Source organism: Hydractinia symbiolongicarpus, chromosome 2 (assembly GCF_029227915.1).
Source record: "Hydractinia symbiolongicarpus strain clone_291-10 chromosome 2, HSymV2.1, whole genome shotgun sequence".
Lineage (NCBI taxonomy): Eukaryota > Metazoa > Cnidaria > Hydrozoa > Anthoathecata > Hydractiniidae > Hydractinia > Hydractinia symbiolongicarpus.
Genome location: NC_079876.1, coordinates 20,821,599 through 20,838,250, shown reverse-complemented (window position 1 = coordinate 20,838,250; position 16,652 = coordinate 20,821,599). Strand labels below are relative to the sequence as shown.

The 16,652-nt window shown below is 37.5% G+C and overlaps 1 protein-coding gene across 1 annotated transcript; it reads left to right on the top strand.

Moving 5' to 3' along the window:
* Nucleotides 1–4,854: 4,854 nt before the first annotated feature.
* Nucleotides 4,855–7,908, top strand: LOC130629931 (uncharacterized). The gene is made up of 2 exons (XM_057443309.1): nucleotides 4,855–7,270; nucleotides 7,313–7,908. Exons 1-2 carry the CDS (start codon nucleotides 4,855–4,857, stop codon nucleotides 7,906–7,908), a joined length of 3,012 nt encoding a protein of 1,003 aa, XP_057299292.1.
* Nucleotides 7,909–16,652: the final 8,744 nt, after the last annotated feature.

Genomic DNA, 16,652 nt, shown 5'->3' with positions numbered 1-16,652 from the left:
GTAGTATATATGTATAATAGCTAGCTAGATAGAGGATAGGTAGAAAATCAGTCTCAAACAATTTTTCTATGCTAGCTATGTTGCTGATTTTATGCCAGCAAAAATAGCAATTTATTGCTAGCTACATGGGTAGTTCTATCCCAGCTAAGTAGTTAATTTTCTGCAAGCTTTGTAGCTAGTTTTATGCTAGCTATATTGCATTGTTTGTTTGTTTTTATGCTAGCTAACTCTTACAGTAGCTAGGTAGCTAAATGCTATCTAAGTTCTATTATTATTCTATCTAAATCTGCAGTTTTAAGCTAGCTAGCCTTAAGTGTGAGTGAGAATAAGAAAGAGTTCATTACATGTAAAGGAATAGTGATATACTAGCTAGCTAAAAACATACCCTTTCTTCGTTTTCTTGAACAAGCCCTTCCGTCAGTTGCGATATAGCTTAGATTAACGAAAGTTTGAGTTTGAGGCGCTATGTGTCCGAGAAAAAAGTCATGTGATATTAGTGAAATTAATATGTGTATCACGTGCCTAAAAATTGTAGGCAAACTTAATCTCAACTGGAAACAGCACCATTTACGCTTGGTTAAAAAACAACAAAAACTCCATCGCCGTGCTAAAATCATATTGTCTCGCTTACTAAAAAATATAATTAAGAATGACCATATTAAATCGCTGGGAAACTGACTCAAAAACGGCCGAATTTTGGATATTTTTGATGTATAGGGGGACGAGGCGCGGAAATCGTATAGAAATCCTATATACTCTCCACCGTACTTTCATTTTCCTTTATATTTGGCTTATTTAATCAATATAGAAAGAGTTGCGGAGAGGTTGCCAAGGCAAAGGCATTAAGCACGGCAAGGAAAGGGCAAAGGCAGGCAAGGAAACAGGAAGAGGAATCAGGAAGGCAGGGGTGGGTAAGGCAAGGTAGGCACAGGCATGGGAGGCACAGGCAAGGACATAGTAGGCAGGCACCAGAAAAGGCATAGGAAGGGTAGGCAAAGAAAGGCACGGTCAGTGCTGGCAAGGAAATGGAACGGCAAGGCAGGGGTGCATGACTTTAATAGAAAATATCCACCTTACAACTCAAAGATTGTGTATACTCAATATATCTAAGATAAGTATCATATTAGTCCAGGAGTATAGAAAGTATTGAGGTGCAAATATTTCAAATTCAATATCTCAAAAAAAAGTCTCAAATTTATCTCAGGTCAATATACAGTGAATCATGTTAGCAGAATTATGTGCCATTACAAGTATTTAAACAATCGGTCATAACGCCATATGATTTTTTGATAAATCTGAGATTAACTTGATTCCAATGACAACAACATTAAAAAGTCAAGATATGGAAATAATCAGAGAAGTCCACGAGAAAGGCAAAAAAAAATTAAAAAACGCCTTTTTTAGTTTCTTGTGCCTACCAGGTATGTCAACACAAAACTTTTTACTATAAAGTGATAGATCTATTACAAAAAACAAAGCACTTTTGGGCTCTATAAATGAAAGTGATAAATGTATGCAACTCCCCCCCCCCTCTACAACTCAAAGATTACCTATTATATGAAAGCCTGGTTGTTGTAGGTGCAAGATAATTATGTTTTTCCTAGCCCTGTCCAGGATTCGAACCTGGATTTCTCATTTGCATGAGTGTCACAGCCATTAGACCAGCAGGGCATAAATATATATATATACAAAACTTTACAGTTGAACATTATATACACTTAGGAACTTACAGCACACAGCCTAGTTAATTAACCTTTTGAGAAATGCTGGTTAAGCCACAAGTAACTGTGTTACCTGGCGTAAAACGCTTGGTGGAACAGTTAATACAAATTGAAAACTGTACCACACATTCAGGTGGAGCGCCTTAGTACAAATGTGCAGTATATCGTAAATCGAGTGAAACACACAACATTTAAGGTGTTTCGGGTGTAATTATATTTATCCTTTAGCTTGAATAAAAACACAATTTACATATTGTGCCATGTCATAGCGAAAACAGTCAGCAAACCTTTTTTATTTTTCACAAAATGTTCCCGGTAAAACTTAAAATATATGTACTTTAATCTGTGGTGCGCCATTAGTATAGGTAAAAAAACCCTTTCAAAAAAACTTTAGCACAACTTCTGTTAAATAGAAACACAGGTAATAGCTTGTCGTTAACACTAGGCTGAGTGATTAGTACAGATATACTGTGGCGCACATATACGTTTCGACATAATATCCCTTTCCGAAAAATATCCTAACTTTGGTTCAAATAAACAGACAGTAAACACCCTGTTGTTATCCTACACAGCTAAAACAGTCATTCAGCAATTTTATTTTGCGGAAAAGTTTTTGTAACATTTAAAAATAAAAACATAGTTTAAAACCTGTTATTACACTCCTAAAGCAAAAAGAATCCTGCAATAGTTTATGGGAAAAGTTCTTGTGCAAGATCAAACATTAATCGTAAAATCGGATAGCCGTAATACATTTTTCCAAAAAACTTTACTGCAACTTCAGTTACCCTGCATGACAATAAAAAATTCTTATTTCCAACTGAGCAGAAACTTTAAAATAATAGCAATTAATTAGACTATTGAGAAATTAAATAAGAAATACATGTTTCAATACATGTTGATGATTGCACGAGAACAGCTTGTCAGAATTTAAAAAGCCTCTTAACAGAAAACGTAGACGTTGATGTTAAAGTTAGAATTTAAAACGCCTGGGTAATAACAAATGCAGATGTTGAAAAATTAAATAATAAAATAGGTATGTTGCACATCCATATAGGTTTAATACCATTTCAAACCAGACATAATCAACATTCAATGTGGCACAGTTTACAAAACGTATAAATCGCGCCAGGTGTTATAGTTACTTGTGACTAAACCAGATTAGTTTAAACTTCTGTTAAATAGAAACACAGGTAACAGCTTGTTGTTAACACAGGGCTGAGTGATTTGTACAGGTAGCTATACTGTTTCGCACATACGTTTCAGCACAATACCCATTTCTAAAAAACTATCCTAACTTCAGTTCAAACAAACAGACAGTTAACAACCTGTTCTTATCCTACGCAGCTAAAACAATTTTATATACTTTGTGGAAAATTTTGTAACATTTAAAAATAAAAATACAGTTTATAACCTGTTTTTACCTTCTCTAAGCAAAAAACCCCCGCAATATTTAATGGAAAAAGTTTCTGTTAAAGATTAAAAATTAAACACGGCACTATGATTGAGTGTATTATCTCACTCACTGTGTAGTATATGTAGAGCTATAGCTAGCTATAGCCAGAAAATCTATTTCTTTGTAGCTAGCTAGTTTTATACTAGCCATTATGATATTGCTTGATCTTTTTTATGCTATTAGCTAGCTAGCTCTTCAATTCAAGTAGCTCTAGCTAGCTATTTAAGTTCTATTATTATTCCAGCTCAGTCAGTAGTTTTATGCTAGCTAGCCTTAGGTGTGAGTGAGAATAAGAAAGGGTTCATTGCATACCCTTTCTTTCTTCGCGTTCTTGAACATAACAAGCCCTTCCGTCAGTTGCGATATGGCTTAGATTGAGTTTGAGGCGCTATGTGTCCGAGAAAATGTCATGTGATGTTAGTAAAAGTGATTTATGTATCACGTGGCTAAAAAGTGTAGGCAGATTTAACCTAAACTGGAAACGGCACCATTTACGCTTGGTACCATATTTAAAAAACAACAAAAACTCCATCGCCGTGCTAAAAACATGTTGTCTCGCTCACTAGAAAAATGTACTTAAGAATGACCATACGAAATCGCTGGGAGACTGGGCCCCAAAACGACGGATTTTTGATATTTTTGATGTATAGGGGGACGGGGCGCGGAAATCGTATAGAAATCCTATATACTCTCCACCGTGCTTAATTTTCATTTATATTTGGCTTATTTAATGAGGAAATGGGCTCCGCTACGCTCCGCAATGAGGAAATGGGCTCCGCTACGCTCCGGGCGCTGACGCGCCCTCCGCTTCCTCCGCAAAAAACAAATGTGTCTTAAAACGTTTGGAGGAGCTAAACAAAAAAAAACTTTGGACATGGTTAGATTTACCGTTAAAACGAAAAATGACGAAGAAAATATTACGGTAAACGCGTTCGTATCCGAAATATGCTATCCTTTGACAAACCCAAACATCGAGGGTGCAAAATCTAACTACCCTTTTCTGTGTCGTCTCGATTTAGCAGACAGTAATCCAAAAAATCAACCATTAAGTGTGGATATTTTGATTGGCGGGGATTATTATTGGTCCTTTATGAAAAACGACATGAAACGTAGCACCAAAGGTGGGCCCACAGCAATTTCATCAAAACTGGGATATATTTTAAGTGGCGGAGTCATGGGTACTAAATTGGATACTTCAGTGAACATTGTTAATACTCATGTTTTAAAAGTGCAAAATGAGTTGAGTGAAAATAAAACACTTGAAGACTTGGTTCAGGGATTTTGGAACATCCAGACTATGGGAATTAAAAAATCAGAAGAAAACGAGATTTCGGATCATGGTATTGAAGCAGATGTGACATTTAAAAAAGATCGTTATGAGGTCAAGCTACCCATAAAAGATCACGATCTGCTTGAAGATAACTATGATCTTTCAAAACAAAGATTAAAAAACATGATTAAAATTTTCAAAAACAAAAGCGAATTGTTGAAACAATACGATAACATTATTCGAGAACAAGAAAGTTGTCAAATAATTGAAAAGGCACCAGATGAACACGTTGTAGGACACACCCATTTTTTGCCGCATAAGCCAGTGATACGGGAAGAAAAAACAACTACGAAGGTGCGCATGGTTTTTGATGGGAGTGCAAAAAAAATGGTCCTTCTTTAAACGATTGTATGGAACCTGGCCCCTCCATAGCCACGCCTTTGTTCGATGTTTTAGCTAGATTTCGAGCCAACAACATAGCTTTTATTGCTGATATAGAAAAAGCTTTTCTACAAATATCCTTGTTTCCAGGCCATCGAGACTATGTAAGATTTTTGTGGTTTAAGAACATTGATACTATAGATTTTGACAATTTTGATAATAACGTTTTAGAGGAATGGCGAATTTGTAGAGTTTTATTTGGTTTAACAGCCTCGCCATTTTTGCTGAACGCAACGCTTTCGAAACATATTAAAAATTATGATGACATTGATCCTAAATTTACCGAACGATTTTTAAATTCTTTACATGTCGATGATTTAAATGGCGGCTCTAAAAATGTTGACGAAGGGTTTACGTTTTATTGTAAAGTTAAAGATCGTTTAACAGAAGCAAGTTTTAATATGCGTAAATTTCAGTCCAATGCTCCAAAACTTGAAGCTCTCGTTAACGAACGTTACAAAGGGCCTCTTGAGGTAAACCATGAAGGCAACACAACAAAAGTTTTGGGATTACAGTGGCTTAAAGATAGTGATAAAATTGGGTTTAATTTTGAGGAGATAAAGCAGAAATTTCATGCGAAGCCCGATACAACGAAACGCAACGTATTACAAGCAATAGCGTCAGTTTTTGATCCACTTGGCTTGATAAATCCTATTATAGTTAAAATGAAAACCTTTTTTCAAGATTTATGTATTAAGAATGTAAAGTGGGATTCTCCTTTATCGGAAGAACACTTAGAGACATGGTCAGGTATTGTGCAAGAGTTACACGAAGTCCCCTCTATTCAAATTGATAGAAATTATTGTTATAATGATGAGAACGATCCGTATAAGTCTGTCCAATTACATGGTTTTAGTGACGCGTCTAAAGCAGCATACGGATGTTGTGTTTATATTCGATTTGAAACAGAATCCGGTAAGATTAAAACTGCTTTGGTATCGAGTAAATCGCGTGTTGCTCCAATTAAGTCACAAACCATACCTCGCTTAGAATTATTGGGAGCTTTAATGTTAGCAAGACTGTTGGATACAGTCTCCCGTGCTTTAAACAATGTTTATCCAATCGAACGTATATTTGCGTGGATTGATTCTAGTGTTGTGTATTCTTGGATTAAAAACAGTGATAAAATTTATAAACCTTTCGTACAAAATAGATTGACTGAGATAAGAAGATTATTTGATGTAAAATGCTTGAAATTAGTTGGCACTAATGATAATCCTGCCGATATTAGTTCCAGAGGTTCTTCGCCATTAAAGCTCTCCACTAGGAGTCTCTGGTTTGAGGGTCCAGGTTTTCTAACTTTACCAGAAAACGAGTGGCCGCGTCTGCAAGTTGGAGACAAGTTCCTGCCGGAGTCTTCCTGTGAAGAGAAACTTTCATTGAATGTTAATACAGAGTTCACGTGTTTAAAAAGTGACTCTGATGTAGTTAATGATCCTTGTTTATCTACGATCATTAAAGTTGATAATTATAATAGTTTTAAAAAATTGGTGCGCGTTACGGCGTATGTATTACGATTTATACAAAGATGTAAAGAAGAAAAGAAGAGAAATGAACAGAAGACTACTAACACATTATTACTAACAACAAGGGAGTGGCCCGAAGATTTGTCGGTGGAAGAGATTAAGTTTGCGAAATTCAAGTGGTTAAAACTGTTTCAGTGGAAGGTCCAGAATAGCAAGAATTTTGAAGTAGAAAAAGTGAAACTTGGTCTTTTTAAGGATGACGATGGAGTTCTGCGATGTAAAGGTCGTGTACAAAATTCACTTTTACCATACGACACTTGGCATCCAGTGTTTTTACCTACACAATGTGAGCTTTTGCCTTTTATTGTTTCGGATTCACATCGTGCTGTTGGTCATAATGGACCACGTGACACTCTTTGTCACGTGCGTAAACAATTTTGGATACCGCGTCTCAGACAAGTTGTTAGAAATTTATTACGTAACTGTACATTGTGTAAAAGATTTGAAAGTAAAGCGTTTACTTACCCAAGTACTTCTGCGTTACCTGATTTTCGTTTGTCGTTGAACTTTGCCTTCACAAATATTGGAATCGATTATGCAGGTCCGTTGTATATACGAGATATTTATTCACGTTCTGATGTACATAAAGCGTGGATTTGTTTGATTACTTGTGCTAGCAGTAGAGCTGTTTATTTGGATATTAGTACTGATTTGTCTGCTTCAGCTTGTGTTAATGTTTTAAAACGTTTTGTAAATAAAAATGGAACTCCGAAAGTTATCAACTTAGACAATGGTTCTAACTTTATTAGTAAAGAAGTTCAACATTTTGCATCATCACATGGCATTAAGTGGTGTTTTAATATTGAAGCTGCCCCCTGGCAGGGTGGATATTTCGAAAGGCTAATTCAGTCTCTTAAACGTTGTTTGAAAAAAGTACTTTTTAAAACTTGATTATGATTAGTTGATTATGAAGAGATGTTGACTATTTTGTCAGCAATTGAACGCATACTTAATAACCGTCCTTTGACGTTTATTTACGACGATGTTAACGAAAGTCCATTAACTCCGAATCAATTAATATACGGAAAAAACGTTAGTATCGATTATGAAGAATACGATGGCGAAAAAAGTGACGAGTTGACAGTTCGCGCGAAGTACATAAAAACTGTGCTCGATCATTTTTGGAAACGTTGGTTAAATGAATACGTTGTCGATTTACGCGAATTTCACAAACAGAAGAAGAAAAAGCTACAGTCCTCTTACGAAATTGAAGTAAACGATGTTGTTCTTATACACGATGATGGTAAAACTAGAGCAAAATGGAAGATAGGTCGAGTAACGGAATTGTTGAAAAGCAAGGACGCTCGTATACGTGCAGCAAAGGTATTAGTCGCAACTAACAACAATCGTAAAACGATAATTACACGCGCTTTGAACAAACTTTATCCTGTTGAACAGTCTGATCGCGACTACGAGAATGACAAGGAAGATAACGACGAAATTAAAATTGACTTTATAAACGAAGATGACATCATCGTTTTTGGTGGGGAGTGTTAATTATTTATGTATTTTTAACACGTGACTCTTAAAGCCACGTGTGACGAATGTGATGTAGATGTATACTTTTTAGATGCTTCGGCAGTACAGAAAATTTTTTGTTGATATAAGACACGTTTTCATGAGTTCCTTTTTACGTGATATTACAGCGCACAGGATGACGACGAATACCATCATCTTCCCTATTACTGCACGCGTGTTCAGAGGCGTGATATTAGCAGGAAGAGATTGTGGTTCAGTGACAATTACCCGGGCGCGGAGGAGATTGTCGTCATCCACAACCCCAATGGTATACAAGCCTTTAATCGATTTGGAGAGGGGGGACATGTGGAACGTTTCAGAAACCATTTCAGGCTTATCATTCTTACTCCGGATGACCTATATGATTTGGGTGTTCCGGCACTAGACGACTAGACAGATGCTAATTTTAATACCCTTGCGGTATTAAAATTATCATTTTTGACCCTTTCAGCTGTATGTTAAAAAGTAGTGAAATATCAAAAGATTGAAGCCTAAGTACAAAAAAAGCAAGTAAGGGATTATGATACTCGGGTACCTGTGCTGCATTGCTGCATAAAGGCAGGATCAGTAACTGGTTATTGTCCCAAGGAGAATAAGTATGGGGCACTCTGTTACGAGGTTATTAAGGACAGGGCGTTGAAGTTATCGGATTTGGCTGATATAGAAACAATAAGCAGAATACTCAATTTTACTATACCGGATAGATGTCTATTTGATATTGATTTGGATATTGACCCTGATGTCATCAAAGGTATTGTTTATGGATACCCATTCTATACCCTACTTCCTTTGCTGTATATAAGAGATCCGGGTAGGGAGTTGGAGGATGAACCCTTGGACGTACTTCTGAAAATACTCTTTACCAATCCTTCCACCCTCCGTAGGCATCTGAACATCTTCCGGAATAAGCATCAACTCTTCCGAAACAAAGCTGCGATCAGGACCGTCCTTTAGGTAGTATAAAAGACGACTACCCATCACAATACGATCCAACCTGTAAGTATATTTGCTTTAAAAGGTGTCGGTTGCGCGTCTTTTAGAGTCACTATGCTTCTCTCCTGGTTGTAGGAGCTACAAGTACAGCCCATCCTCGGGTAGGGGGTTCTCTTCGGGATATTGCTGACTTTGGGTAAGTGGGACATCTTCGAACTCGATGGCCTTGTTAGGCTTCATGCCGATCATGGCAGTCTTGGTATTATTAAGGCTTTTGACTATGGTATACAGGTGCTTGACTCAAATGGTACTAGGCTCCCTAGAGACCAACTCCTGCGCATCTTGTGGTTTGAATAGCCTTTCAGCGAGTACCTTGTTGTACGACTCTACAAAGGCTGTGAATGTATGGTGGTACTTAGCGGTGGCCCACTTAATTTCAACACCCTTGCCTTCTAGTAGCTTAGTTACATCCGATTTAAACTCGGAACCATTGTCACACTGAAAAATCTTGGGGTATCGTAAAGGTCCCGCTTTGTAAATATCTTTGAGCATGTCAGCGACTTTACCGGCTTTCTTTGTGCACAAGGGTCTCGCTACTTTGTAACGCGAGGCCACGTCAATGCCTGTGAGAATATATTTGTACGTGTTGCCATATAGTTTGTCATGTGGCATATAGAGCAGATCGAACTGATGCATTTCGTTGGGTGTTGTAATGGTAAAATGGGGGTAGTATATACGTTTTTGACCCCTGATGTGTCTCAACCACAGGAGTTGCAGAGATAGGAAAATGCGGATGTTAGGACAAAATCCCTTAGCACTTTACCATTTTACGTCAGAAGAATAGATCATATCCGTTAAATCAACGATAGAAGAGTTCCCCACCCCCCAACCCTGCCGTGTCCCCCCCATTACAGTGATAGGATTCAACTGTGTCGATAAAGGCCTCTAGCGTACGTAGTAATACCATCAATGATAATAAAAAATAAATAACAACACGCAAGCAGTTTTTGTTACAAGACTCTTGTAAAACTATCTGTCAATCAAACGCTTATAACAATAGGATTTTACATACCAGAAAGTTGTTTACATAAGAAAAAGTCAAAACGAAAGTAGCCGTTGCTAAGGATATTTGGTATGTAAGGAATGCATTGTTCTCTATTGTTATTCTGGTTTGATTGACATTTAATTGACGTCATTCTTTATCTAAACAAATACCATATGAAATAACCTGTTGTCATAGCTATCACAAGAGCGATCTTCTCATCTTCGTGTGTAGGAGTATCTTTGTGGTAAGGTGCAGTAATGTGTTTATCGGTAATATGTTTATCAGTAATGTGTTTATCAGTAGTACTAGTAGTAATAGTACTATGGATAGGAATATGTCTATCGAGGGTCTTTTTATCAGTAATAGGACCGGATGTCCTATCAGGAATCTTTTTATGTGATTCAGCTGTTTTTTCAATAACATTAACCTTTCGATTAATCCCAATCGTCAGATCTTCACCCGATATCAAAATCTTGTTGTTGTAACCTACCACCCCTGTTTTAATTTTGAGATTCATGTCACTAGGCAACATATAAATGCCTTGTCCAACCGAATAATCAACCTTACTGGAAGCGTAGTTTAATGTATCCTGATAACGTTTAATGTCCTCTTGAATATCAACTCTACGGTTAACAATGTCTTCAAGGTTGTTCATAAAAACTCTTTGAGCCGTCAAAGCGTTTGAATCATTACCCAAGATAGAAGAACGGGCTGAGGCTTGCGAACTAAGAACAAGATAAGCATACGCCCTAACACTGCTTGAAATCTTTACAAGGCCTGTTTTTGTAAAGCCATTAGATTTTTCCACAATCCATCGTGTCATGGAGTCGTCTGTGAAATAACTCAAACCCGGAGTTGGATAGTTTTTACGTCTTTTTTGATATGAGCTGAAAAAGTATTGACCTCTGTATTTCATAGGATTAGAATCGACGTCATATTCACCACATATTTTTAGAAATTCTTCGTTTCAATAAGGATTGTCATATTGATTAAAACTATCTTCAAAAGGTAGAGGTGTCTGCAAGCGCTTAATGATTCGTCTAATGTGATAATAGACATGAAAACAATATACCGATCTGATCATAGATCTACCTTCTTTCAGGTGTTCGGAACTGACCCCACAAGCACTTGAAGCACACCAAGTGGCAAAATTGAGTTGGGTTTGCCATAATTTAAACGGTTGTTCATTCCAAATTTTCATACGTTGTTCGTTTTGATTCAGTTCGTAATTGGTAAAAATATTAGGAAAGACAGCAGGAAAAGAGCCATTTTCGGAGACAATAATGGTCTGTTTGTATAGATCCTTCCCATCCAATATCTGAAGGTCCCGTCCTCCATTTGGCTTATAGGCCGCATTTGGGTTGTATTTGAAAATGCTATCCATTCTTTTTGATTTAAATAATTCCACTCTCTAATATAAGAATGTATATCACAATAAATGACGTAAATAGTGAAAAGACAATCTATTTGTATCACACCATATACAACGAGACTGGCAAAAAAGAAGTTGCGATCATAGAGACGTTTTCGGACAATGTTACATATGAAATCACAGCTCCACTAAAAGTGACCATTGGAAAAGACGAAAAGTTGCTACCGAAAGGAAAATACACCGGCAGGGAGCTGAACGCATCTTTAGCGGGTGATGTCACATCCACACCATTAATCAAAGACCCTCGGGTAATCAAAACAAATAAGCTAACCAACATAACAGAATTACATTTCAATCTGAATGAATTGGATAATACATTAAATCTTAAAAATGGAAAATATAGCGCTAACCTGCTAACATATCATATATCTGAGTATGGTGATGTTACACATATTGAGCCAAAAAACCCACAATATAAGAAACTAAAGGGTGGTTACCTTCAATCACTTACTTTGAAAATAACTGATCAAAATGGAGATCTGGTAAAAGATAGTCCGGGAACAACAGTTGTCCTTCACATAAGAGACGGCAGACAATAGGTTTGAATAAAAGGCCATAGGTCTAATGAAGTATACGCTAACTGAGATAAAAGTAAAAATAAAATAAAAGTAATAACAAACATGAAATACGGAAAAAGGTTAAATCTTGAACGTTCTCTTAGAACTGCTCATGGTGTAAAAGGCTCACACCAAAAAGTAATTGTGACACATAATCCAAGTGAGATTGATCAAAACCAGTTACTTTTGATTAGGTTTCCTAATTTAGGTAGCGATGATGTTATTGTTCCAGGGACTTCAAAACTAAGTTTCGACGTTGAACTCGAGTCAAAAGCCGACACGAAAAGAACATTGGTCTCTAATATTAAAAGAGCTATTGTTAAAAAGTTGGCCATCAAGTTTGAGGGTACCGAGATTTTGAGCATTGATGACTTTGATCTTTTAGCATGCTACAGAGATTTATGGCTAACCAAGTATGAAAAGAGAAATGCAATCAGACAAGGCATCATATCCAATGATGGGTGTACGGAAAACTGTATGAAATTGAGGGTAAGCGCTTCGGATAAAGACGCATCCGATGTATCAGACAAAGCCATTGCCGATGCATACAAAAACAACTTCACCATACCACTAGATTTTGAAATGTAAGATAGCACGATTCCATATTATCAAGCCGGATTAGGGAATAGGTTATGTTATGAGATCACATTCAATAATTACGACAGGGTTGTATTATCAACTCCAGCCAAACCTTCGGGTTCTGCCACGGCACCAGCACCGGATGCTAAATACAAAATACCTAACATCTCTCGAATATGAGATTGTGACACAACTAACCTTAGCCAGATTCATTTCAAATGAATATGAAAACATGGCTTTACTATACGACAGGTTTTTGAGACATAGACAAATTAAAGTGGATAAGTCGGACACAACGTGGAATTGGTCATTTAATACACCTTGTAAATCTTTGAAGGGTATATTGGTTTTGTTTGAAGACGAACAAGCCTACAAACAAGATACCGGTAAGTTCTACAATCCGAAAATTAAAAAGGTATCCGCTATAGTTGAGGGTAAGCCCAACCAACTTTTCGCTCAAGGTATGCAGCCGTTTGAACATTACAATGAAATTTGTAAGTATTTTGCCGAGGGTTAACCAAAGGATGGCAATGCCAGCGAAATCAAAAAACATCTGCAATTACATGATGTAAAAGTCTCCGATTACTTAACTAACAAATATGCTCTATGGTTAGATTTCAGAACCATAGATGAAAACTCCCTGCATGGGACCGGCCGACGGATTGAAAATGCAAGTGAGGGGATCACCCTACAAATTGAAAAGACAGCAGAAACCGCAGGATCCTTAAACGCTTATATATATCTAATCATGGACGCTCAACTAAACATTCAAAACGGTGAAATTATAGATGTACTTTATTAAGATAGAATGGCGAAAAACACACGTTACATGAAAGAGCCCCACACAGCATTATTCGTTGGCCCCACAGGCTGCGGAAAATCCAAACATGTTGTAAAATTATTAGAGAATGAATACTTTGATCACCTCGATTTCATCGTGATTTTATGTCCAACATTAAAATGGAATAAGACATATAGGGACCGAAAATGGTTTTGGAACGACAGATATGTGATTCTAATTGAGCCCGGAGGTATGTTATATGAATATATTCGAAGGATGACGGATTTCTGTGCCGGATACAAAACCTTATTCCTGATCGACGATATCATCGCAGATAAAAAACTAGACAAAAAGAGACAGCCATTGCTAGAGTTGGCCATTAGCGGACGACATCGAAACCACACTATGTGGCTACTCACACAATCATACACCGCTATACTAAAAAATTTACGAAGGCAAGCTAAAATGTTATATGTGTGGTATCCAAAAGACAGACAAGATCTCGCAACTATTCATGAAGAGAATGATGTCATTGAATCACGATCAGAGATCCAGACGGTTAAGGAAAGGCTAAAAGATGGTAAATACACACATTTAGTCATGAGAATGGAACATCCAAGAACTTACGTGATTTGCTAGATTGGACGTTTTTTTGTTACAAGACTCTTGTAACAAAAGTATAAGACTACTATAAGACTCCTATAGATTTCTTGAAATCTCCTATAAGACTACTATAAGACTCTCCTATAAGACTCTCCTATAAGACTCCTATAAGACTCCTATAGGACCACAACAAAATGATAGAATATATCAATTTCATAATACTAGTAGTACTACTAGTAGTACTTAGTTTTTGCTATTTTTGTGTTAAAAAATACCTATCGCTATTGAAAATGGCTGAAACGGCAATTGATAACTTAATTGCTCTTCCAGGTCCTCCATCCGAGGATGGTAAGAGGCAAAAATTGCTGGAGTGTGTGTTAACCGGAAATATCAAGCTATACCTGGGTAAAATGTATACGGACGATCAAATTCAAAAGCTCAAAGATGATGAGGTGAAGAAACTATTTAGTATATATGAAGCTAAACTATCAGGTCAAATGGTGAAGTCCTTAGGGCAATCAATCATTCACATGTATTCCATGGGGGCCTGTACAGTCTTGGGAATAAATTCTCAAAATGCATTGAGCAATGACCTGGAAAATGACCCCTTTTTAAACTCTGCCCTTCAAAGGTTCACATGTAAATTATATTATAAATTCAGCTCATTGTTAGCACCACTCAGTGTTGGTCTCATTACGGGTAGGCATTATATCGCCGGAAGAAATATAAACGCAAATAATAATACTGCTAGTAGTAGTAGTACAACAGATAATATTAAAGATGTCAGAGGAACAGACTCCCATTCAGGTGACAACGAAGAACCCTAAAAAGGTTGAAGCGGGTAAAAGGTTGGCGGAATACAACCGTAAACAGAGGGAAGAATATAAAGCGGTCATGGCACAGCAGACGTCTCAGACACAGCAGACGCCTCAGACACAGCCGACGCCTCAGACACAGCCATCTCAAGAAGACAATGCCGGAGAGGCAGAACCTACCATCGTCCCAAATGAAAAGCCTATGAACTACGCTATAGGGGGAATAATAGCCATCGGTTTGGTTGGTGCTTATTTTGTGTATAAACAGAAAGACAATGTACTATTTGCTATAACTGGGCCGAAGGGTACCCCACCACAAAAATCCAAAACACCTGTGAGAATAAGTAAACTTGAAATGGAATAAAGGAATAATATCGCGATATAATAATCTCACAGTATAGAAATAACATGGACAAGAAAAGTATCGTCAACGATTTACATCACGCATCGGTCGTCTGCGTTTTCGCTGTCGGCTATTCGATGCTAGGAAAAAAGGTTTTAAAAATGTCACCACCCTCAATTCAAAAGTTTGACTTGGAAGATACCGGAAAGCTAGTCGCCATCGTCGCCGCTAGTGAAATGTCAAGGGAATACTTAATTAAGCAAAAGATTATACCTGAAACTATAAATATCTAAACATGGCTTCAATTGCAATGATGTTGGGAGGGGCCTTAGCCAATGCTTTGGCTTTTACAGGCTTAAGCTATCTCTTTTCAAGCTTATCAAAAGACAGAATTGATAAGGAAAGAAAGCGTCATGATTTGGCCATAGAACAATTACAAAAAGCCCAGGTTTTGTGGCAACGTAAAAGACAAGAGAAAGTAGACTTAATCAATAAGCAGCTCAGACTTGAAAAGAAGGCTGAAGGAAAATTCATAGAGCTAAACGATGCAATGCGTGAATATAAAAAAGTGTTTGGAGATAAACTTGGACCTTTACCGCGGGAACCTGTATTGAGCGACTTTTATACACCGAGTCAGGATCAACATGAAAGGGAATTGGCCTTTATCGCGCTAAGTATGATCGGTGTCGGTGGTGCTGTGTGGTATTTCGAAAGATAGTACTCCCAGTACTACCGGTACTACCGTTACTCTATGTTACATGATGCGTGTAACATATAATCTATACAAGGATCTAACGCTTTGTCACGAGATAGGTGTATATCAGACCTCCGATTCCAACTATCAAAGCCCACAAGTTTTGACTCAACCAACCAACGGCTTCTTTCGCTCGATTGAGTATCCATGATACTATGGATCCTAATATACCCGGTAGAGCTGCAGCGGCCGTCCCAGCCAACCTTCCTAAAAGAGATCCCAACGCATTCAACTTGTTTTTTATCCAGGACCGGAGGTCCTTTGCACCGCCCTTTTCATGATTTTGTGCGTTACCGGTGGATGACCCCCCACCCCCAGGTGACAAAGCTTCTACGAGAAGGCCGATAACCATACCAAATGCCGTTAGTACGCTGACAACAGTGATACCCTGCTCATGGAATAGTGTTCGTATCTTTTCAGACAGTGTGGTATCTTTGTCAAGGAGTTTAGTAATCGTCTCCTTGATGCTTGTTATTTGACTGTTAAGTTTACCTTTGAGAATATCGATAATCTCTTGCCGACCTTTCAACTCATTTTGCAAACCTTTCAACCTTTCTTTCGCTTCATTTTGTTGTTCCTCGGTCATACTTGGTGTGTTTTCCATCTCTTCCAACTTGTTTTTTTTTCTGTCAATATGCTGTTCGAGCTGAACCTTTTTTGCAACTTCATCCTGAAGACTTCCTCGTATGTTTCTCAATGATCTATCCAATCCTAGCAATTCACGCATAGGATCTTCAAATAGATCACCGGTCTGGGTTGCTTCATGGTCTACAGATTGTTTTACCAATAAAATTAAATCTTCCGTACTGTTTACCACATCCTCAGATATAGCTTCTAATTCTACATCACTTGCTGTTGTTATTTTAGATGACGAGGGTAGT

Bases quoted from the DNA above. Each gene is read 5' to 3' on its own strand.
- LOC130629931 (XM_057443309.1), top strand. From the start codon at position 4,855: ATGGAACCTGGCCCCTCCATAGCCACGCCTTTGTTCGATGTTTTAGCT. The intron at 7,271-7,312 runs GTTGTTTGAAAA...GATTATGATTAG, and splicing joins GCTAATTCAGTCTCTTAAAC to TTGATTATGAAGAGATGTTG.